At 60.7% G+C, this 23529-nt stretch overlaps 7 protein-coding genes across 7 annotated transcripts; all 7 read right to left on the bottom strand.

Annotated features, from left to right (window-relative positions):
- Positions 1-1274: 1274 nt before the first annotated feature.
- On the bottom strand, positions 1275-2225 carry LMJF_18_1275 (conserved hypothetical protein; the record flags this gene model as incomplete). The annotated part of the gene is made up of 1 exon (XM_001682483.1): positions 1275-2225. One exon carries the CDS (start codon positions 2223-2225, stop codon positions 1275-1277), a length of 951 nt encoding a protein of 316 aa, XP_001682535.1.
- A 2036-nt stretch (positions 2226-4261) lies between these two features.
- LMJF_18_1270 (conserved hypothetical protein) lies at positions 4262-5212 on the bottom strand (the record flags this gene model as incomplete). The annotated part of the gene is made up of 1 exon (XM_001682482.1): positions 4262-5212. One exon carries the CDS (start codon positions 5210-5212, stop codon positions 4262-4264), a length of 951 nt encoding a protein of 316 aa, XP_001682534.1.
- Positions 5213-7244: 2032 nt separating this feature from the next.
- On the bottom strand, positions 7245-8195 carry LMJF_18_1265 (conserved hypothetical protein; the record flags this gene model as incomplete). The annotated part of the gene is made up of 1 exon (XM_001682481.1): positions 7245-8195. The coding sequence occupies one exon, from the start codon at positions 8193-8195 to the stop codon at positions 7245-7247; it is 951 nt and encodes a 316-aa protein (XP_001682533.1).
- A 2035-nt stretch (positions 8196-10230) lies between these two features.
- Positions 10231-11193, bottom strand: LMJF_18_1260 (conserved hypothetical protein; the record flags this gene model as incomplete). Its single annotated transcript, XM_001682480.1, has 1 exon — positions 10231-11193. The coding sequence occupies one exon, from the start codon at positions 11191-11193 to the stop codon at positions 10231-10233; it is 963 nt and encodes a 320-aa protein (XP_001682532.1).
- Positions 11194-12724: 1531 nt separating this feature from the next.
- On the bottom strand, positions 12725-15115 carry LMJF_18_1250 (conserved hypothetical protein; the record flags this gene model as incomplete). Its single annotated transcript, XM_001682479.1, has 1 exon — positions 12725-15115. One exon carries the CDS (start codon positions 15113-15115, stop codon positions 12725-12727), a length of 2391 nt encoding a protein of 796 aa, XP_001682531.1.
- Positions 15116-17322: 2207 nt separating this feature from the next.
- LMJF_18_1240 (conserved hypothetical protein) lies at positions 17323-19638 on the bottom strand (the record flags this gene model as incomplete). The annotated part of the gene is made up of 1 exon (XM_001682478.1): positions 17323-19638. One exon carries the CDS (start codon positions 19636-19638, stop codon positions 17323-17325), a length of 2316 nt encoding a protein of 771 aa, XP_001682530.1.
- A 1777-nt stretch (positions 19639-21415) lies between these two features.
- LMJF_18_1230 (conserved hypothetical protein) lies at positions 21416-23275 on the bottom strand (the record flags this gene model as incomplete). The annotated part of the gene is made up of 1 exon (XM_001682477.1): positions 21416-23275. One exon carries the CDS (start codon positions 23273-23275, stop codon positions 21416-21418), a length of 1860 nt encoding a protein of 619 aa, XP_001682529.1.
- Positions 23276-23529: the final 254 nt, after the last annotated feature.

The following is a 23529-nucleotide window of genomic DNA, read 5'->3' as shown; positions in this document are numbered from 1 at the left end:
CGAAAGCATGTGATATCCTTCAGCAGTAGCCTGATGTACGGGAGAGAGAGCGGGCGGCCGTCACTTGTCAAGCCGTGGTGGGGGCCGGAAAGGGATGAAGAGCAGCAGCCATACGGGGCAAGTCGAAGAAGCTGGCAATCGCACGCGCATGGCCTGCACCTGGAGCAAGTGGCATCACGGTCGCCCCCAGCGGCCTGCCCCACCTCCCCAGCATGCCCCCTCACCCCCCATCGCACCCCTCCCGTGCCCTCAATTTCTTCTTTCCCAACGTGTCCCGTCTGTGATAATAAGTTGTCGAAAACAAGAATGCAAGCAGCAGAGAGAGACAGAGACAACGGCAGCAGTGGTCGCCGGGATACGCCTCATGTACGAGTCCCAGCTCAACACACACACACACACACACGCACATGAGCGAGAACGAAAAGAGCACTGCCGTGCTCGCACACAAGAATGCACGCACGGAGGGAGAGGGAGATGCTTGTCCATGGTTGTACCTGCAGAGCCGCACAGAAACAATGGAGAGAGCGGTGGCAACGATATGCGAAAGAGCAGAGAATCAAGAGAACGGAAAAGGGGCCGCCGCCTCTGCCAGCGCAGCCATCACCGTCGCCACCACCACCACCCACCCCGTCACACCCACCACAGCACCCCACCCATCCAGTCAAGCGTGCTGTATCCAGCCTCCCACCACCCACCCCCTCACAGCAACAAAGCAACGACGAAAAGAATAGAGGCAAGAAAAGATGGCAGAGTGGGAGGTGAGGGCGGGGAGGGACGACGTCCGGCAGAAGAAGAGAGAACCAAAGAACGCTTGCAGATCAGTGAATAGTCACAAAACAAAAAACGAGCGGAGGAGCGTGCCTGCGTCTGCGTGTGTGAGTGAAGAGGGAGGAGGTCGTACGCAGAGCCTGTCGGATGGCTAATGCAGCCACGGAGGGACAGAGGGTGAGGTAGCAAGTGTTCGTGGAGAGGGGGAGGAGCAAGACAAGGGAGGAGGAAGAAACTATCAACGAAAAGATGAGACACACGCACACAACTTCGTTAGAATGCGAATTCTCAGTGACGGACATGAGCGGGGGAGCAAATAGCGCACAAGTAACTGTGCACACCAGCGCGCATGTCCTTCCTCCCTCTTCCCCCTCACTCAGCTAACCCCCCCCAACGATCGAGTCCATCGCCACTCGTCCGTCCAACATCCTCACGTCCGCGCGCACGGTGGCGCATCCGCTTTCTCCCCATCCCAACCGCGCCCGTGCTGAACGCTCCCGATGGGGTCACTTGATGAGGTTCGTCTTCGCCTTCTGCCGCTCACGCAGCTCACGCGTCAAGTACTCGATCACAAAGAAGCAAATAACCGTTTGTGACGCGCAGCGAGAAAAGTACGGCAGATACGAGTCGTACATGGCCAGCAAACCCTCCTCCTTGAAGATGCGGCCAATGCACTGCACAACGTTGTGGTACCTCCGCTCCGCACCAGCGCTGAGCTTTGCCTCCGCCGACATCCGCACACGCGCCACCTCCATCGGCATCGTCACAATGCTGCAGAACAAGGCTGTGATCACACTCGCGATGTTGACGACGACGTTGTCGCCGAGCGGGTCCGCGCGCTTCACGTTGCGTTTGCGCAACATCGTCAGCACCTGGTCGTGCACCGCCACCTGCGACACGCCCACCAGCGCCGCACGCGACGCCAGAGCGCCAAAGCCGCTCCACAGCCCAGTCACACCGCGGCTCTTCAGAACACTGTTGCAGGCCTGCAGCATGGACAGCCTCTCCTTGCCTTTGCTCGTGGTCTGCAGAACCAAGCACACCTCCACCGGAGAGGACAGGAAGGAGGCAAAGACGCCAGCAGACGCGCCGGCGAGAGCGCGGTCGAGCGCCGTCGCGCCAGCAGGGTCCGCGGACCTCTTCAGCCCCAGCGCAACCTCACCCTCCAGGATGCCATCGCGAAAACTCGGGTAGAAGCCCAGACGGGCGGTTGTGTAGATCAACTGGCGCATCAGGCCACTAGACAGACCTGTGTAGAAGCCCTTCCGCGCCGTCGCCTTTAAGGAATCTAGCTGGCTTGTCCCGGGCGCCGCCATCATCACCGTGTTTTTCCACATCTCGAAGGGGTGCGTGAAGCACCAGCCAAACATGCCGGCGAAGCCTGACACGCCAAGCGTCTGCCAGAGCGGGAGGGGCGGCGCCGGCGCCTTGGGCGCTGAAGCGGTCTGTGGAGACATGACGAAGGAGGTTTGGAGCGAGGCGTAAAGAGAAGGAGAGCGGGATGAGGGAGAAACGCTCACGGAGAAGAGCGGTGCAACACCTACGTCAGCGGTAGCTGGGGCGGTGGTAGAAACAGCGGCCTTTGGTTATCGTATTCGCGATGGTGGTTGCGCTGTGGTCTTAGGCCCGTCGTTAGGTGCGTCAACGGACCGCGCGCAGAGGTAGGCACAGACGCGGGTGAAGAGGGGCGGAGAAGGGGGACGTCGAGAGGGTTGGGCGAGTGTGGCGATTTTTTGGATGGAGAGAGGGAGAGAGAGCGAGAGAGTAGAGGTGGCGGGATACGTGACCGTGTATCGGTGCAAAAACAAGCAAAAAGCACTGCGGTGATCAGCCAGCGCAGGGAGATGCAGGAAGGTGTGGCGAGGAGAGCGACGTGAGCTGCGCACGGTGACGTGCAGCGGCACGAGGAAAAAGAACCAGGAAGGGGTGCAGATGCATCCTCCCTCCCCCCTCACTCAGCCGACGGACGTGGCACACGCGTTGACACATACAGAGAAAGGCTAATCGAAAGGCAACGCCGTTCCCCCGTATGGTCCAGCGATCACTCTGTCGCTGGCACCCCACCCAGCCACGTCCGTCCTGTCTTGTGCTCTGTTTTTGTTTTTGCGCTGTTTTGCTGCAGTCGCCTCCATTCGTGTGCACTTCGGTGGATCGATCTGCCTCTTCACGGCACCACACGGACGGCGTTCAGAGTTGGAGAGGGAGGGGCGTAAAGCACGAAAGCATGTGATATCCTTCAGCAGTAGCCTGATGTACGGGAGAGAGAGCGGGCGGCCGTCACTTGTCAAGCCGTGGTGGGGGCCGGAAAGGGATGAAGAGCAGCAGCCATACGGGGCAAGTCGAAGAAGCTGGCAATCGCACGCGCATGGCCTGCACCTGGAGCAAGTGGCATCACGGTCGCCCCCAGCGGCCTGCCCCACCTCCCCAGCATGCCCCCTCACCCCCCATCGCACCCCTCCCGTGCCCTCAATTTCTTCTTTCCCAACGTGTCCCGTCTGTGATAATAAGTTGTCGAAAACAAGAATGCAAGCAGCAGAGAGAGACAGAGACAACGGCAGCAGTGGTCGCCGGGATACGCCTCATGTACGAGTCCCAGCTCAACACACACACACACACACACACGCACATGAGCGAGAACGAAAAGAGCACTGCCGTGCTCGCACACAAGAATGCACGCACGGAGGGAGAGGGAGATGCTTGTCCATGGTTGTACCTGCAGAGCCGCACAGAAACAATGGAGAGAGCGGTGGCAACGATATGCGAAAGAGCAGAGAATCAAGAGAACGGAAAAGGGGCCGCCGCCTCTGCCAGCGCAGCCATCACCGTCGCCACCACCACCACCCACCCCGTCACACCCACCACAGCACCCCACCCATCCAGTCAAGCGTGCTGTATCCAGCCTCCCACCACCCACCCCCTCACAGCAACAAAGCAACGACGAAAAGAATAGAGGCAAGAAAAGATGGCAGAGTGGGAGGTGAGGGCGGGGAGGGACGACGTCCGGCAGAAGAAGAGAGAACCAAAGAACGCTTGCAGATCAGTGAATAGTCACAAAACAAAAAACGAGCGGAGGAGCGTGCCTGCGTCTGCGTGTGTGAGTGAAGAGGGAGGAGGTCGTACGCAGAGCCTGTCGGATGGCTAATGCAGCCACGGAGGGACAGAGGGTGAGGTAGCAAGTGTTCGTGGAGAGGGGGAGGAGCAAGACAAGGGAGGAGGAAGAAACTATCAACGAAAAGATGAGACACACGCACACAACTTCGTTAGAATGCGAATTCTCAGTGACGGACATGAGCGGGGGAGCAAATAGCGCACAAGTAACTGTGCACACCAGCGCGCATGTCCTTCCTCCCTCTTCCCCCTCACTCAGCTAACCCCCCCCAACGATCGAGTCCATCGCCACTCGTCCGTCCAACATCCTCACGTCCGCGCGCACGGTGGCGCATCCGCTTTCTCCCCATCCCAACCGCGCCCGTGCTGAACGCTCCCGATGGGGTCACTTGATGAGGTTCGTCTTCGCCTTCTGCCGCTCACGCAGCTCACGCGTCAAGTACTCGATCACAAAGAAGCAAATAACCGTTTGTGACGCGCAGCGAGAAAAGTACGGCAGATACGAGTCGTACATGGCCAGCAAACCCTCCTCCTTGAAGATGCGGCCAATGCACTGCACAACGTTGTGGTACCTCCGCTCCGCACCAGCGCTGAGCTTTGCCTCCGCCGACATCCGCACACGCGCCACCTCCATCGGCATCGTCACAATGCTGCAGAACAAGGCTGTGATCACACTCGCGATGTTGACGACGACGTTGTCGCCGAGCGGGTCCGCGCGCTTCACGTTGCGTTTGCGCAACATCGTCAGCACCTGGTCGTGCACCGCCACCTGCGACACGCCCACCAGCGCCGCACGCGACGCCAGAGCGCCAAAGCCGCTCCACAGCCCAGTCACACCGCGGCTCTTCAGAACACTGTTGCAGGCCTGCAGCATGGACAGCCTCTCCTTGCCTTTGCTCGTGGTCTGCAGAACCAGGCACACCTCCACCGGAGAGGACAGGAAGGAGGCAAAGACGCCAGCAGACGCGCCGGCGAGAGCGCGGTCGAGCGCCGTCGCGCCAGCAGGGTCCGCGGACCTCTTCAGCCCCAGCGCAACCTCACCCTCCAGGATGCCATCGCGAAAACTCGGGTAGAAGCCCAGACGGGCGGTTGTGTAGATCAACTGGCGCATCAGGCCACTAGACAGACCTGTGTAGAAGCCCTTCCGCGCCGTCGCCTTTAAGGAATCTAGCTGGCTTGTCCCGGGCGCCGCCATCATCACCGTGTTTTTCCACATCTCGAAGGGGTGCGTGAAGCACCAGCCAAACATGCCGGCGAAGCCTGACACGCCAAGCGTCTGCCAGAGCGGGAGGGGCGGCGCCGGCGCCTTGGGCGCTGAAGCGGTCTGTGGAGACATGACGAAGGAGGTTTGGAGCGAGGCGTAAAGAGAAGGAGAGCGGGATGAGGGAGAAACGCTCACGGAGAAGAGCGGTGCAACACCTACGTCAGCGGTAGCTGGGGCGGTGGTAGAAACAGCGGCCTTTGGTTATCGTATTCGCGATGGTGGTTGCGCTGTGGTCTTAGGCCCGTCGTTAGGTGCGTCAACGGACCGCGCGCAGAGGTAGGCACAGACGCGGGTGAAGAGGGGCGGAGAAGGGGGACGTCGAGAGGGTTGGGCGAGTGTGGCGATTTTTTGGATGGAGAGAGGGAGAGAGAGCGAGAGAGTAGAGGTGGCGGGATACGTGACCGTGTATCGGTGCAAAAACAAGCAAAAAGCACTGCGGTGATCAGCCAGCGCAGGGAGATGCAGGAAGGTGTGGCGAGGAGAGCGACGTGAGCTGCGCACGGTGACGTGCAGCGGCACGAGGAAAAAGAACCAGGAAGGGGTGCAGATGCATCCTCCCTCCCCCCTCACTCAGCCGACGGACGTGGCACACGCGTTGACACATACAGAGAAAGGCTAATCGAAAGGCAACGCCGTTCCCCCGTATGGTCCAGCGATCACTCTGTCGCTGGCACCCCACCCAGCCACGTCCGTCCTGTCTTGTGCTCTGTTTTTGTTTTTGCGCTGTTTTGCTGCAGTCGCCTCCATTCGTGTGCACTTCGGTGGATCGATCTGCCTCTTCACGGCACCACACGGACGGCGTTCAGAGTTGGAGAGGGAGGGGCGTAAAGCACGAAAGCATGTGATATCCTTCAGCAGTAGCCTGATGTACGGGAGAGAGAGCGGGCGGCCGTCACTTGTCAAGCCGTGGTGGGGGCCGGAAAGGGATGAAGAGCAGCAGCCATACGGGGCAAGTCGAAGAAGCTGGCAATCGCACGCGCATGGCCTGCACCTGGAGCAAGTGGCATCACGGTCGCCCCCAGCGGCCTGCCCCACCTCCCCAGCATGCCCCCTCACCCCCCATCGCACCCCTCCCGTGCCCTCAATTTCTTCTTTCCCAACGTGTCCCGTCTGTGATAATAAGTTGTCGAAAACAAGAATGCAAGCAGCAGAGAGAGACAGAGACAACGGCAGCAGTGGTCGCCGGGATACGCCTCATGTACGAGTCCCAGCTCAACACACACACACACACACGCACATGAGCGAGAACGAAAAGAGCACTGCCGTGCTCGCACACAAGAATGCACGCACGGAGGGAGAGGGAGATGCTTGTCCATGGTTGTACCTGCAGAGCCGCACAGAAACAATGGAGAGAGCGGTGGCAACGATATGCGAAAGAGCAGAGAATCAAGAGAACGGAAAAGGGGCCGCCGCCTCTGCCAGCGCAGCCATCACCGTCGCCACCACCACCACCCACCCCGTCACACCCACCACAGCACCCCACCCATCCAGTCAAGCGTGCTGTATCCAGCCTCCCACCACCCACCCCCTCACAGCAACAAAGCAACGACGAAAAGAATAGAGGCAAGAAAAGATGGCAGAGTGGGAGGTGAGGGCGGGGAGGGACGACGTCCGGCAGAAGAAGAGAGAACCAAAGAACGCTTGCAGATCAGTGAATAGTCACAAAACAAAAAACGAGCGGAGGAGCGTGCCTGCGTCTGCGTGTGTGAGTGAAGAGGGAGGAGGTCGTACGCAGAGCCTGTCGGATGGCTAATGCAGCCACGGAGGGACAGAGGGTGAGGTAGCAAGTGTTCGTGGAGAGGGGGAGGAGCAAGACAAGGGAGGAGGAAGAAACTATCAACGAAAAGATGAGACACACGCACACAACTTCGTTAGAATGCGAATTCTCAGTGACGGACATGAGCGGGGGAGCAAATAGCGCACAAGTAACTGTGCACACCAGCGCGCATGTCCTTCCTCCCTCTTCCCCCTCACTCAGCTAACCCCCCCCAACGATCGAGTCCATCGCCACTCGTCCGTCCAACATCCTCACGTCCGCGCGCACGGTGGCGCATCCGCTTTCTCCCCATCCCAACCGCGCCCGTGCTGAACGCTCCCGATGGGGTCACTTGATGAGGTTCGTCTTCGCCTTCTGCCGCTCACGCAGCTCACGCGTCAAGTACTCGATCACAAAGAAGCAAATAACCGTTTGTGACGCGCAGCGAGAAAAGTACGGCAGATACGAGTCGTACATGGCCAGCAAACCCTCCTCCTTGAAGATGCGGCCAATGCACTGCACAACGTTGTGGTACCTCCGCTCCGCACCAGCGCTGAGCTTTGCCTCCGCCGACATCCGCACACGCGCCACCTCCATCGGCATCGTCACAATGCTGCAGAACAAGGCTGTGATCACACTCGCGATGTTGACGACGACGTTGTCGCCGAGCGGGTCCGCGCGCTTCACGTTGCGTTTGCGCAACATCGTCAGCACCTGGTCGTGCACCGCCACCTGCGACACGCCCACCAGCGCCGCACGCGACGCCAGAGCGCCAAAGCCGCTCCACAGCCCAGTCACACCGCGGCTCTTCAGAACACTGTTGCAGGCCTGCAGCATGGACAGCCTCTCCTTGCCTTTGCTCGTGGTCTGCAGAACCAGGCACACCTCCACCGGAGAGGACAGGAAGGAGGCAAAGACGCCAGCAGACGCGCCGGCGAGAGCGCGGTCGAGCGCCGTCGCGCCAGCAGGGTCCGCGGACCTCTTCAGCCCCAGCGCAACCTCACCCTCCAGGATGCCATCGCGAAAACTCGGGTAGAAGCCCAGACGGGCGGTTGTGTAGATCAACTGGCGCATCAGGCCACTAGACAGACCTGTGTAGAAGCCCTTCCGCGCCGTCGCCTTTAAGGAATCTAGCTGGCTTGTCCCGGGCGCCGCCATCATCACCGTGTTTTTCCACATCTCGAAGGGGTGCGTGAAGCACCAGCCAAACATGCCGGCGAAGCCTGACACGCCAAGCGTCTGCCAGAGCGGGAGGGGCGGCGCCGGCGCCTTGGGCGCTGAAGCGGTCTGTGGAGACATGACGAAGGAGGTTTGGAGCGAGGCGTAAAGAGAAGGAGAGCGGGATGAGGGAGAAACGCTCACGGAGAAGAGCGGTGCAACACCTACGTCAGCGGTAGCTGGGGCGGTGGTAGAAACAGCGGCCTTTGGTTATCGTATTCGCGATGGTGGTTGCGCTGTGGTCTTAGGCCCGTCGTTAGGTGCGTCAACGGACCGCGCGCAGAGGTAGGCACAGACGCGGGTGAAGAGGGGCGGAGAAGGGGGACGTCGAGAGGGTTGGGCGAGTGTGGCGATTTTTTGGATGGAGAGAGGGAGAGAGAGCGAGAGAGTAGAGGTGGCGGGATACGTGACCGTGTATCGGTGCAAAAACAAGCAAAAAGCACTGCGGTGATCAGCCAGCGCAGGGAGATGCAGGAAGGTGTGGCGAGGAGAGCGACGTGAGCTGCGCACGGTGACGTGCAGCGGCACGAGGAAAAAGAACCAGGAAGGGGTGCAGATGCATCCTCCCTCCCCCCTCACTCAGCCGACGGACGTGGCACACGCGTTGACACATACAGAGAAAGGCTAATCGAAAGGCAACGCCGTTCCCCCGTATGGTCCAGCGATCACTCTGTCGCTGGCACCCCACCCAGCCACGTCCGTCCTGTCTTGTGCTCTGTTTTTGTTTTTGCGCTGTTTTGCTGCAGTCGCCTCCATTCGTGTGCACTTTGGTGGATCGATCTGCCTCTTCACGGCACCACACGGACGGCGTTCAGAGTTGGAGAGGGAGGGGCGTAAAGCACGAAAGCATGTGATATCCTTCAGCAGTAGCCTGATGTACGGGAGAGAGAGCGGGCGGCCGTCACTTGTCAAGCCGTGGTGGGGGCCGGAAAGGGATGAAGAGCAGCAGCCATACGGGGCAAGTCGAAGAAGCTGGCAATCGCACGCGCATGGCCTGCACCTGGAGCAAGTGGCATCACGGTCGCCCCCAGCGGCCTGCCCCACCTCCCCAGCATGCCCCCTCACCCCCCATCGCACCCCTCCCGTGCCCTCAATTTCTTCTTTCCCAACGTGTCCCGTCTGTGATAATAAGTTGTCGAAAACAAGAATGCAAGCAGCAGAGAGAGACAGAGACAACGGCAGCAGTGGTCGCCGGGATACGCCTCATGTACGAGTCCCAGCTCAACACACACACACACACACACGCACATGAGCGAGAACGAAAAGAGCACTGCCGTGCTCGCACACAAGAATGCACGCACGGAGGGAGAGGGAGATGCTTGTCCATGGTTGTACCTGCAGAGCCGCACAGAAACAATGGAGAGAGCGGTGGCAACGATATGCGAAAGAGCAGAGAATCAAGAGAACGGAAAAGGGGCCGCCGCCTCTGCCAGCGCAGCCATCACCGTCGCCACCACCACCACCCACCCCGTCACACCCACCACAGCACCCCACCCATCCAGTCAAGCGTGCTGTATCCAGCCTCCCACCACCCACCCCCTCACAGCAACAAAGCAACGACGAAAAGAATAGAGGCAAGAAAAGATGGCAGAGTGGGAGGTGAGGGCGGGGAGGGACGACGTCCGGCAGAAGAAGAGAGAACCAAAGAACGCTTGCAGATCAGTGAATAGTCACAAAACAAAAAACGAGCGGAGGAGCGTGCCTGCGTCTGCGTGTGTGAGTGAAGAGGGAGGAGGTCGTACGCAGAGCCTGTCGGATGGCTAATGCAGCCACGGAGGGACAGAGGGTGAGGTAGCAAGTGTTCGTGGAGAGGGGGAGGAGCAAGACAAGGGAGGAGGAAGAAACTATCAACGAAAAGATGAGACACACGCACACAACTTCGTTAGAATGCGAATTCTCAGTGACGGACATGAGCGGGGGAGCAAATAGCGCACAAGTAACTGTGCACACCAGCGCGCATGTCCTTCCTCCCTCTTCCCCCTCACTCAGCTAACCCCCCCCCAACGATCGAGTCCATCGCCACTCGTCCGTCCAACATCCTCACGTCCGCGCGCACGGTGGCGCATCCGCTTTCTCCCCATCCCAACCGCGCCCGTGCTGAACGCTCCCGATGGGGTCACTTGATGAGGTTCGTCTTCGCCTTCTGCCGCTCACGCAGCTCACGCGTCAAGTACTCGATCACAAAGAAGCAAATAACCGTTTGTGACGCGCAGCGAGAAAAGTACGGCAGATACGAGTCGTACATGGCCAGCAAACCCTCCTCCTTGAAGATGCGGCCAATGCACTGCACAACGTTGTGGTACCTCCGCTCCGCACCAGCGCTGAGCTTTGCCTCCGCCGACATCCGCACACGCGCCACCTCCACTGGCATCGTCACAATGCTGTAGAACAAGGCTGTGATCACACTCGCGATGTTGACGACGACGTTGTCGCCGAGCGGGTCCGCGCGCTTCACGTTGCGTTTGCGCAACATCGTCAGCACCTGGTCGTGCACCGCCACCTGCGACACGCCCACCAGCGCCGCACGCGACGCCAGAGCGCCAAAGCCGCTCCACAGCCCAGTCACACCGCGGCTCTTCAGAACACTGTTGCAGGCCTGCAGCATGGACAGCCTCTCCTTGCCTTTGCTCGTGGTCTGCAGAACCAAGCACACCTCCACCGGAGAGGACAGGAAGGAGGCAAAGACGCCAGCAGACGCGCCGGCGAGAGCGCGGTCGAGCGCCGTCGCGCCAGCAGGGTCCGCGGACCTCTTCAGCCCCAGCGCAACCTCACCCTCCAGGATGCCATCGCGAAAACTCGGGTAGCAGCCCAGACGGGCGGTTGTGTAGATCAACTGGCGCATCAGGCCACTAGACAGACCTGTGTAGAAGCCCTTCCGCGCCGTCGCCTTTAAGGAATCTAGCTGGCTTGTCCCGGGCGCCGCCATCATCACCGTGTTTTTCCACATCTCGAAGGGGTGCGTGAAGCACCAGCCAAACATGCCGGCGAAGCCTGACACGCCAAGCGTCTGCCAGATCGGGAGGGGCGGCGCCGGCGCCTTGGACTCGGTGAGAGCAGCATTCTTGGTAGAAGCGGTCATGGCTGTGTATCCGTGTTAGGTCAAGCAGACGGGATCGCTGTTTGCTTGTTTAGTTGTGTATGTCTGCGTGTGTGTGTGTGTGTGTATATATATATAGGGGGTGTTTCGATGTTGCGCACGCTTTCGTTTTTTGTTTTTGGCAGACGGAAGAAGAAGCGCGTGTGAAGGACAGTTTAAAGGAAGTGTGGGGAGAGGAAGGAATGAAAGGAAAAGGAAACGAGGGGAAAAAGTGTGCCGTTGAAGTACAGAAAAGGTGAGCCGTGCGTGTGAGAGAGCCAAAAAAAAGGTGGTGGGGACGGGGGGGGGGGGGGGAAGAATGGTGCGCAGAGTGTCGGCTGGTGGTGCGTGTACTCGCGCGGAAATACGGGCGCAACGCCAACTCGGCGCCGTCGTGGGGGTTCTGCGTACCTTTTCAGATGCGTGATTCGATAGACGTGCGTGCAAGACTTAGGGGGAGGGGAAGTAGGGGCTCGACGACTAAACCGTGGCTACGCGGAATAGGGTGCGTGCTGCTGTGTGTATAGAGCTTGTGTGGGGCGAGTCTGAGAGAGAGAGAGACAGAGAAGCGAAAGGAGGAAGGCTTGTCTATGAAGTGACGGGAGCCTGAGCGATTTGGCGCGTTGCTTGCATTGTATGGTGCTTGGCAGTGTAAGAGTGCATCAAGGAAATAAAACGGAGAGCAGGCGGAAGGACCTGCGAAAATAGCAGTGGTGCCAATGGTGAGAAAGGGTAGCTGAACAGCGCATGAGGACGCTATGTGGGTTATGATGCCGCACAGAGAAGTGGAAGAGGAAGGTGCGGGGCAAGCTCGTGTTGAGGTATGCGGTGAATGCATGCATCCCCGTGCGTGCGTATGTGCAGGAAAGCCGTGCACCGGAATGGGGGGAGGGGGTTATGAAGAGAGGAGCAGGCAGTCAAGCGAGGCGTGAGAGAAGGGTGTAAGAGCGTTCAGAATGAGAGTGGAAACTCTCAAACCCGAAGGTGGCAACACAGGTGCGCAAACATGCACGCAGGGAGTAGCAGCAGCAGCAGTAACAAAGGGAGTTGAAGGAGACTGGTGCAGCGTCACGCGCTGTGCGGCACACATGCAAACGCATACAAACGTGCGGGCGCATGCACGTCTGCAGAGATGATGAAACGCTACGCTGCTTCCTGAGGTTGTCCGAAAGGGACCTGCGGGGCTTTGACCTTCCTTCTGTGGGTAACAGTGCTTGCAGAAAACAGGCACGCCGCTCACATCTGTACAGCCGGTTGACGAGCGACGAGAAGGGGACGCCAAAGAACGACGACAATGCAATGAACGCGAAGGAAGAGGAGCAAAAAACAACCAAAGAAAACACAGAGGCCTGGCACTCTCGCGCCGACCGCCACACACGAGCGCGCAACCGAAGGCGGTGGCGACAGAGAGACAGCGCCTGCGCATTCTCCGTGCGAGTGTCGCTGGTCCATACACAGGAGTGCGACTCACTGCTGTGCCTTTCACCTACTCACCTACTTCCTCCCCGCACCGTCAGCGGCGTCGCACTGAGCTTCACGAATCATCAGAGAAGTCTTCGATGTCCGAGCTCAGGTCCTGCCCGCAGTCCGGCGTTGCAGGGTAGATGGGGGACACACGCTCTGCATCATCCACGCCATCAAGCGCTTCGTTGAAGGCGCTTCTGTCTGCGTGGCTCGTCGCCTCGCCACTGGCAGCCGCAACAGCGCGCCGACGCAATGCACCACGCCAGTGGTCGTACAGGTGCAGCGCTGTTCTGCCGGCCCGCCACACGCTTCGGTAGGCGTGCAAGATGTACTGGAAGGAGCCGCTCATCTGCCCAAAGCGCGCGACTCCGTGGAGAATGGCGGCGTCTTCTTGAGGGCTGAACTTGTGTCGGCGCCGAACTTTAGAGGTCGAAGACGGCGGTAGCACCGGGGGCCGCGGATGAAGGGCACCGGACGTCGCGAGCCGCGCGGCAGCGCGGCGGCTGCTGGGGTTCCCGGCGGACGACGACGGCGGCGCAGACAGCGCCAGGGAGGACTGCGGCGGGCCCGCGGGCACACCGGCTGTGGTGGCGGCTGATTGCTCGAGCGCAGTGGTGAAGGCGTCAAAAGCGCGAATGGCTGCAGAGACGCGCTCCTCCTCTTCGTTGTCGCGCGCTGGCAGCACCGCCGCCGTCGTGGGAGTCGAGGAGCGCGGCAGTGGCCTCGACGGCGACGATGAGGGCGCAGCAACAGACGCGCCGCCCAGCCGCGCCATTGCCGTGGTCTCCGTGACCGAAAAAAAACGCTGTGCTCTAGCGCCAGTTTCACCAGCACCGCTGTTGCTCGCGCGACGCGCACCGCTCGGCAACGCCCAGCGCGTTGCGCTGATGGCAGGAATGCGGCGCAGCAGTGCCACGGCGTCGAGCCCGCCAGACGCAACCTGCGCGTCGATGTCCTCGGCAGCATCCGCGTCGGCGCCCTCTGCACCTTCGGAAACAGCCTCCGGAGCAGCATCCGCCACGTCAGCCATCGATGTCCTCTCTGCCGCCACCCCAGCAGTGGCGTGCGTGGTGGTGCTGCCAGCTGCATGTGCGGTGTTCGTCAGACTGCCATTGCTGTTGCTACTAGATATGCCCATAATGGTCGTGGCTGTGGTGGTGGTGCTGTCTGTGCTCTCCTCCACTGCCGCCGGCGCAGCGAGGCGTTCACTGAGCGGGTTCACGTAAACCATGTCATGGCAGCGCTCCTGCAGCACCGCCGCAAGAGCTGCGAGGTCCACCGCATCCGTGGGTGCGGCCGCCATCACCTCTCCACGCATGCCGCAAAACGAATCAGGACCGGATGAGGTCGGAATGACAGTCGTCTTGCCTCCACGGCTGGCGCTGGCCGACGAGGTTGTCGGTGAATCGCTCGATCGAGGTCGTTTGCGCGTTGTCACCGCAGGGGCGTCAAGGCTGTGCGCCCCCAACTGCGTCTGCGCACCTTTCATGGCCTCCAATCGGCGCATAACGCTTTGTATGTACAGCCCCAGATCCATATCCGACCCCGCTTCCCGCAGGGCCCCAGCTCGCCGACGCTGCCGGCTGGAAGTGCCTGCGCCTGTTGTCGATGTGCTGCTGCTGCTGCGCCGCTGCCGTAGCGCCCTGCCTACCCGCAGGAGCGAGGCAAGCGCGGGCGGGTGGCATCGATCGAGAACGCAGGGCCTCTCTGCGCTGTCTGAGCTCTTGCGCCTCTGCGGTGAAGAAACACTCTGGCGCCCGCCGCATGATGCCTCAGCCTCGGCTCCTTCGCGTGAGCAGAGATGCAGCAGCACGTGAAGGTCATCGACGGTGAGGGGAGTAATGCGAGGCGAGTGAGACACCGGCGAGAGCCCATCGTCGGCCACAATGATGGCGTCAGACGGCACTGATGGCGCTGGAGAGGAGTGAGGTGAGGGTGATGGCAGCGACGGCTGCCTCCTCGTCTGCGGGGTCGGCTCCGGTGAGCAAGCTCGAGAATCGTCAGCTCGCTCGTTAGAATCCACAAGTATGCCAGGAGGGCTAGCAGCTTCAGATGCGAACGTCGACAACGTGGGTGAGCTTGCCGGGACAGTCAACTGCCCCGTGTGCTCCATGACGTGAATCAGCACGGCAGCCACCAGCCCCTCACGATATGTGCACGTGCGCCAGAAAACGTCGCTCTCCGCAATGCTAGGCAGTGACAGAAGCGCCAGCACACCGTCACTGTTGGCACGGCGCACGTGACTCAGAAGGATTGGATGAAGCACATCAAAGTATTGCACGTCGTGCTTAGCGCCCGTTAGTAGTCTGTCACCACTGCCGCTGTCGTCACCTCTGGAGATAGTGATGGTGGAGCCGGCACCGAGACCGTGCTGTGGCTCTCGGTGCGGTCGGTCCGCCGCACTGGTCCTGCCGCCCCTTGCCGGCGTGGCAGCAGCAGAGGATGGGCCTGTAACAGACATTCTCGTCTAAGCGAGTCGTCTCTTGCGTGGTCAGTGGGTTCGATTCCTTCTCTTCGGACGCGCGCACGAGAGGGCGAGCGAGGGCTCGCACAAAGTAGCCTCCGCGTCGTGTTCACTGACCTCTTTAATGTGTTGCTGGCCAGGAGGCAAACATAGAGATAAGTGCAGAGCAGGAAAGAGCAAGAGGGGGGCTGCTCACCTCTGTGCGACGGATGCGTGCGTATGCTCTTTTTTCTGTGCACTCTGCGTGTGTGTGTGTGTGTGTGTGTGTGTGTGTGTGTGTGTGTGTGTGTGTGTGTGTGCTGAAGCTTACACGCAGGGAATCGAAAAACTATATCAACGCAAAATAAGACAAAGAGAACAGCAGCAGCAGTGAGATGGGGTAGCAGGTGGACAACCAACTAAACCAATCAACCATAGGAAAGCACACGACAATGGAACACAAAGAGAACGCGGCCTGCGCGGACGATGACGACCTCCACACGCACACACGCACTCACGGGCGAGGCGAGTGGAGGCGGTGAACTAGCTACGACAAACCAAAACAAAAGGTGGCGAAGGAGGACAGGGGTGGGAGTGGGGGAGTGGGGGAGTGGGGGGAGGCAAAAGAGGGAAGAAGAGCACGGCGCCGTGGCCAAGCAGGTGGCGCACCAGCAGAGTAGAAACACCCAAAAGAAAAGAGAGAGAAGCCCACAAGTCTCTGTCGTGGTGTTATCTATGCAGCGTAATAATACAGTGAGCAGCGAGGGAGGCGGTGGCGGAGAGGGAGAGCGAGGAAGAGGACCGGAGAATGGGGAGGAAGGCGACTGCAGATTCAGAGGCGGACAGGAAAAATACCGAGTATCCTCGCCCTTCTCTTCTCTGGGCCTCTGCAAAGCGCGAGCGTCAACGCACCGGTGTTGTTGCAGCGGTTATTGCGCTCTGCCTTCGAGATCTTCTCCTGTATCTTTTCGAGTGCCGCCACTTCGTCTCTTCTATGCACAGTAACCTCCCGCAGTCGCAGCCACACTGCAACGGCGCAATGAGCGGCGTCGATCTCTCACCACACCTTCGTGTTTTGCTCTATCTTTACGTTGAAGCGCGCCCCTTCGCCTCCCTTGCCGATGCGCACTGGAGCACCACAGAGAGCAGCAGAGAAACGAAGTGTATGCCAAAATCGCTGCTTACGCGTGTCGCGGTGGAGGTGGGGACAGGCGCGTGTTGCTCGCTGCTTCGTGCTTGCTTGTGTATGTATATGGGCGTGTGTATGTATATATATATATATATAGGTGTACTGCACCCACCCCAAGTGACGATGGCATGCGCTGAAGCACCATCGAGATAGAGAGAGGAGGAGAACCAAGCAGGTGAAGTGTGGACGCATAAGGAAGCGATGTAGAGATGAAGCTGCAGAGCACGACACACGCCTTCTGCTTGGAGGGGCTACCATCTCTGTGTGTCTTACTGTGTGTTTGTGCGCCGATGTGTGAGATGGAGTTGGACCCTCCCATCACCTACTCGACTCCTTGGCGCAGACCTGGCTGACAAGTCGAAAAGGGGGCAGGGTATCACACGACCACCCGCCGTATCGGCACGGCCAGAACGACAAGCAAGCGAAACGCATCCGCACATCGAGCTAGCGAGGTGGAGGGGAGTAGGAGGCGGTGGACGTGGCAGGTTGACGGCAGCGTTTTTTTTTGTGTGTGTGGGTGTGTGGGTGTGTGTGTGTGGGGGGGGGGGGGGGGGGGGGCAGCTGTGTTCCGTGGTCTGTGTCCGTTGTGTGAGCAAGGGCCGCGCCAGTAGGGAGAGTTGCGGCGGTACCTCCGCTGTCGTTCGGTGGAGGTACCGCCGCCCCCCCCCCTCAATCCCATCCCTTCTCTCACCCTGTGCGGAGGATGTCGTGTGCAGACGAAAGAGTGTGCGTGCGGGGGGGAGGAGGTGCAGAGATCGTGACGAGGAACGTAATGAAATGTCTGCGTCTTCGCCCCTCGACGGCCCTCCTTCCTCCCTCCCCCCACCCCCGGTCCAGGGCTTCCAACACACGGGGAGGCAAATATACATCCTGCAGCACACCGAAGCATGGGCACAGACACCGGATAAGAAGAAAAGGCACAGGCGGCCAACAGAAGCATGGAGACAGACGCAAGAGGAAGGGCAGGAAGGGAGGGCCGAACGCGCAGGCGCTCTCCTTGTTTCGCCGTCTCACCGCCATCACATGCAGGCGCCTCTTAGTCGATAGAGAAGATGTACTTGTTCGACAAAGGTAGCGAGTCCCGTTTCGCCTTGGCAACGTGGGTTAGTCGCTCCAGCTCCTTTTCCGCCGCAATCTTACGACGGGCTTTCGCTGCCTGTGCCGCTGTCTCCTGCGCCGCTCGAGCAGCCTCAGCCTCCTCGCGCGCCTTCGCCACTTGCATCTCCGTCTCTATCATGGTCACCCAGGCCTGCTGACGTGCGCGCAGAGTCGCCATGTCGTCGCCTTCTTCGTCGCTGACGTCGGCGGCGGCCGTCAGGGCCGCCGTCTTCGCAGGTCCTTTGCAAATAAACGGAATCGCTTCCTGTGACGTCTCTTGCGCAGCAGTGATCTCTAACAGGGCGCTGCCCCCCGCAGTACTGACAGCCGCGTGCTGCATTTTCTGGGCAGACTTCTCGCTGCCACTGTCTGTAGGCGCACACAAAGCAGCGGCGGGCGCAGACGCAGGGGCGGGTGCCGAGGCATCAGCCTTTGCGACATCGGCGTCATCTGTGGCCGTCACGGCAGCAGCCGCTGCCTCCCGCGCCTCTCGCGCGGCCCGCACTTGCGCCATCATCTCGGCCACACGATACTGGTCGCCGATGTGCGCCAATTCAGGGCCGCTTGCGGTCGGTGCGGCAGTGGTCGGCACCGGCGGCTCCGCGGGAGCCGCCATTGGCGACTCAGCACGCGTGACTGATGCGGGTGATACAGCTGCCTCTTCGGCGAGCGCCTCCGCCTCCGCCGCAGCAGCCAGAGGACTTGGCGCGGCAGGAGGCGACTGCGGCTGAGCCGGTCGACTTCCGGTTGCCTGCTGTGAGCCCTCACCGATGCACTCGTCCACCGCGTCTCCCGCCTCGCCCTGCAGTGTCTTGCGCAGCTGCTCCGCGCTCGGCACGCCATCTGGGAGCGGGGGCGGCACCACCTTCAGCGTCAACGTAAGCACGCCGCGCGAGCAGTCGAACTGGGCTTTCAGGGGCGCCTCCTCCACCGTGAAGGGCAACACAAGCAGCCCCTCATAGCGGCTCTGGCCCTCGGTGGGGTCGATGCGCACTGCCTGGCCGTCTGGGGTGATGGTGATATCCAACATTGCAGCTCGTCGCACCCCGGCAAACGTTATCTTCACGATCAACTCCTCGGGCACCCCGACGCGCTTATCCGAAACCCTCCACTGCCATGCATCTGTGAGATCGACGGAGCCGCGGTGGGTTACTGTGTACGGCGGCAGCGTCGAAGTTCTCGGCGAGGGTGCGGAGGCAGCAGCGGCCTCGCTCACGACGCCGCGCGGCGCGTTCGCGCCTTGAGTACCCGACGACGTCGGCGCCTTGGCAGAAGTGGTGCTAGGGGGCGGCGACGCAGCGCTTCGGCTGCAGTTGCTGTCTTTGACAGTCGGCCAGTTCTTCGTTGGCCTTGTAAGCACCGGCGCGCGCGGGTCCACGTCGAACGGCGACCCGCCCGCCCGCGACGAGGATCGAATTGTTTGATTCTGCGGGGTGCCAATGGACACGATGCTGCTGGGCAGGCGGCGGAACTGGAAGCCGTTCGACTCCCCATAGCCGTTGTTGATGTGCTCGACAGCGATCTCCGTCAAGAAGCACATAAAGCGCGTGCTACGCTCTGCCAGGGCGAGCGTTGAGGGGTGGAACACGACATCGCGCACGACGCACACCGACGGTGAGGACAATGACGCAGATGCAATGCTGCACGCCGCTGCGTACTCGGCCGGGATCGATGCGGTTGGGCTAGACTTCACTGGCTGGTACGCCTCCACGCGCCGTTGCGACACGGACACTGGCACCTCCCAGTTGCTCCCCCTGGCGTCTCCCGTGGTGTGCTCGGTGAAAGCCTTCACCTTTTCGCTTGAGCAGACGTTCAAAAAACAGCGGGCACCGCTGTTTTTCACCGCGGTTCGTGTTGCGGCGGACGCGTCAAGGCCCAGCTTCTTAAGCTCCGCCGCCGACACCGCCGTGTTCGACGGCTCCAGCAGCTCCAATACAAACGCGGCACGCGGAAACACAAACTCGAAGCTGAAGTCGCCACCCTCTCGCGCCTCCCGTTCGGCCTGCTCTAGGTACGCCTCCTCCTCGCGTCGCGTTTCGGGGTCCTCCAATGACTTCATGTATTCATGCATGAGCTCCGCAAAGACGGGATCCTTCATCTTCTCCTGGATTACACGCATCTCCTCCGGGGTCGCGGCAAACTTCTCGCCACCCTGCCGTGCGGCCGCCTCACCGCTGCCGCCGCCGCGACCTGACGAGGCAGCAGCAGCGGAGTTGAGGCGGTCTCGGGCCAGGTTGATATGCTCGAGTGGCATGGCGATCAGGACCCAAAGAAGAAAAGAGAAAAGTTATGTATTTCTGGAGGTGCAACTAGCGTGTTCCGGAGGCTGTATCGAAAAGCATGTGTGGGTGTGCGCAGCACAGCCGTGACGAGATTAGGGATGGTGATGGAGGCACGCAGGGAGGGGCAAAGAGAGAAATGGAGAGTGAGATAGGGATAAAGCAGGGAGGTAGAAGGAGGATGCGAGTAGCGGCAGTGAGCGATTGAAAGACGGATCACCGAGGAGGTACATGTGTGTGTGTGTGTGTGTGGGGGGGGGGGGGGGGGGGGCTGGAACCGACCACCCAGTCGTGCCACACCCCTCTCCTCTCTCGTCCCTTCGCTCTCTTGTGCGCGCGACTCTCCTTCCTTTTCGGTTACACTATCGGAGTGGCACACACACACACACACTTACACAGAATGCGGTGAGCTGACGGATGGTGATCGCAGTGGGCAGGAGGAGGCGCATAAAAGACGCAGAGAGAGGTGTTCAGGAAGACAATGCGAGAGAGGAAAGAGGGCGGCAAAATGTGTAGGGATAAGGGCGGTTTGCGTGGCATGTGTCTACGTGCACAAAAGTGTCTGCATGTGTGTTTAGCAGTTTTATGCACGCGCAGCTTCATTACAGCTGTCTGTCGTGTCGCTTGAACTGCGCACCTTGGGCAGCGTGCTCCTCATTCCTCGTGCTATTATGGAGTGCGCAGGCAAGCGATGCAAAGCACAAAGGAACCCACGCCCGAGACGCACGCAGACGTTCACCACTCACTCCGCAGCGCCGGCGCTCGCATGCAGTGCGACACGAAACGCAAAGAACTGTCACAGGAAGGGAAAGGCGAAAACGAATCGTACAGCAGAAACACAGAACATAAGGGTGCGGACGGCGCCACTACGGCAACAGTCGATGTTCGCGGTGCTTCACCTTCCCAGTCCGCCGACTCGAGCGCGCACGTGCGTGCGATAGGAAGGCGTCTACGGCACACAAGACGCACATGACGACAGGACACAAGGATATGCAATGCAAGCGCTCATGAAGATATGTGTGCGGTGAGGCGTGCTTGAGTGCCGCGGGAGCTGGGGGAAGTAGGGGGTGGGTCGTGATTTCATGCAGAGAGGTCGAAAGAGAGATGAGGAGTGGAGGCAAAGATGTACATGTGCGGACCATACGTGACGACACACAAGCACAGAGAGAGAGACTCTCGCCGATGTAGCTGCTTTTGTGGTGTGATGAGGGGAAGGGAAGGGATAGGATGGAGTTTCTGAGCAGTGACCTGCGAGCCGCCCAGATGGCAGCGTGTGCACCTACGTGGTGTGGTGCGGGCGGGGAGCAGCAGCGGTAGAAGGGTTGATGCCGAAAGCAGACACGGGCGCTCAAGTGCCCCCTCCCTATGGGCATTTGCTTTCCGTCCTCCGCGTTGAGGAGAGCTCATACATTGCTTGCTTGGGTGTTAGGTGGTGCTTGTGTATAATGGGTGAAGATGCCGAGAGACGAAATGGGGAGGGAGGAACACATGTTCTGCCCATGATGGCCCCCCTCTCCCCCCCCAACTTCCCCACCGAGACGAGCATACCGAAGCAAAGAAGAAGCCAAGGCCCCTCGGGGCCCCCTGCGATACCGTGCGCATGGGCAGGCACAGACATGAGCAGCACTGGCTGTGTGTATTGGAGGGAAGGGGGAAGGGAGGGAGCACGGGAGGTGTCCGAAAGTGCGCAAACGCCCGCGGCAGAAGATCCACCATCACCACCAACCTCTGATGGCGGCGACCGTCCCTGACTCACTCGACTCGCGGAAACAGCGACGATCGCATATCCACGCGCCGCTCCGCGATCAGCGCCGCCATTTCGCGCAAGTCCTGCGCGCTGTAGAGGGCATCGCACGGCGGCACAAAGCCCCACTGGAGCAGCCAGCTTGCCTTGCCCTCAGGCGTGTCGACCTCTTGTCTCCCGGGGTGTTGCAGCCGCCGAAGTTGAGAAGTGAAGGCAGGGTCGACCTCGGCGCCGCCGCTGCTGATGCCATCACAGCTTTCCATTAGTGCGGCTACGTCGGAGTCAGGGAATAGAGCACGCATCACCTCCTCCACATCTTCTGCGGCTGCAGGCGTAGCGCTGGCATGCCGACGCGCACCGCCCCTCTTCCTCGAAGGCAGGGACGAGGACGGTGAGGGCTGATGCCGACCGGCAGGCTTGTACGCCCCATCGGACGCCGAGGCGTAGCACAAGGTCAGCTCTGCGCCGGCCGGTATATCGCGCAACGCAAAGACGTGCACGTACGGCTGGTAGAGCAGCTCTCCCGGCACGCCAGCCAGGAGGTTGTCAAGGACGTCGATGCCGCACATGGTGTCCTCGGTGGCCATGGTGTAGTAGCAGTTCGGGAAAGGGCTGTGGTTCAGCTTGTCAATCATGGGCAGCAGACTCGTGGTGCCGGCGCGGTGGGAGAGGACGAGGCTGACCCACCACGCATACTCGGGGCGTGAGAGGCGCGTGCGCAGGTAAGCACTGAGCGGCTCGCCAGCCATGTCTTCGCGGAAAAAGGACACGAGTGAAAGCGCCGGGCTTTCCGCGACGCCGCTGGCGTCCTCGCCCACATCAGCGGCGTGTGCCGGCACGTGGGGTAACGGCGCCGCCGACCCGTCGGTCGTCGTCCTGAAAAGCTGCTGCACATCCGCTGTCGTGAGGAACGGCAAATTTCGGCTCGGCACAACGCTGTCGCACAGGTAGGATGCGTAGCCGTGATGCGGCGCGGTGACGTCCGCGACGGCGCTCACCAGCTGCCCCACAAGCTCCTCCACTTGCATGTAGAACGTAAGCAGCGGATCCGTAGCCGGCGGCGGGTTGGCGAAGAGCACCGCCTCTGTTGGAAGGCTCATGAGAAACATGCCAGCCGGGATGGGTCGGGTGGCATACCAGCGACTGCACTCCTCGTACGATGTGGGCCGCGCTGTGTCATGATGGACAGCGGCGCTGGCGCCAGGACTGCCTGCGCGCGGCGGCGATGCAACCACCACCGGAGGACAGGAAAGGAGCAGGAGAGGTGAAACAATGAATTTGAGGCTCTGCATGGCGGACCGAACGACGGCAACGTCCTGCAATCGCGGCCGCAGCCACAAGAAGGACGACGAGGATGCAGAATCTGCGGCATCAGCAGCCGACGAAGGAACAGGGCTCGCCAATGGCGCTGACGCTGCGGTAGCGTGGGCACAGCGAACACGCGTCCAGGGGACGGTGCTGCCGCTCACAGCAGCGCCGCGGATGCCGGGTAGAGTCTGTGATGAAGACAAAGACGACGTGGGTGGGCGCGGCAATAAGGACGGTCCCTCCGGTACACCCCAGCGCTGCGTCGAGCGTTTCCGCAACTTCTGCCGCCACTGTCGCAGTGGTGCTTCGCCCATGTCAAGCTCCTTGCAGAAGAATTGAAGAACGCGATCGCCCTCCTCTCCAGTCTGTGGATCTGGGGGAAACGTGGAAAAAGCAGCCCGGACGCAGTGGCCGTCAGCACCATCGCACAGCTGTGCCGCTGCGGTCCCACCCGCTAGCTGCTGCGAGGTCGCGCAGGCGTAGAGCTTCTGCAGCGCCGGCAAGGAGCGGTGGATGTGCTGCAGCAGCAGCGATGCCTGCAGCTGTGCGCTACGCCTCATCGCCTCGTTTATGTGTGGGTGTGTGTGTGGGTGTGTGTGTAGGGCTGGGTGGATGCTCTCCTCCTCTCGCTACCAGTCTCCAGGAGGGGCGAGAGGGTATTATTACAGCAGTGCCGTCACCGTGGAGGAGACTGCATCCAAGTCACAGGAAGAGTCGTACGGTCGCGAGAAGGCGCAACAGAATGGTGCGTCGGGGCACACGATCACTCCAGCAGCAGCCGCACACAAGCCGCAGCGCGTGTGCTTCCTTTTGA

Source organism: Leishmania major, chromosome 18 (assembly GCF_000002725.2).
Source record: "Leishmania major strain Friedlin complete genome, chromosome 18".
Classification (NCBI taxonomy): domain Eukaryota; phylum Euglenozoa; class Kinetoplastea; order Trypanosomatida; family Trypanosomatidae; genus Leishmania; species Leishmania major.
Note: the sequence above shows the minus strand (reverse complement) of the source record. Positions and strands in the feature narration are given on the sequence as shown.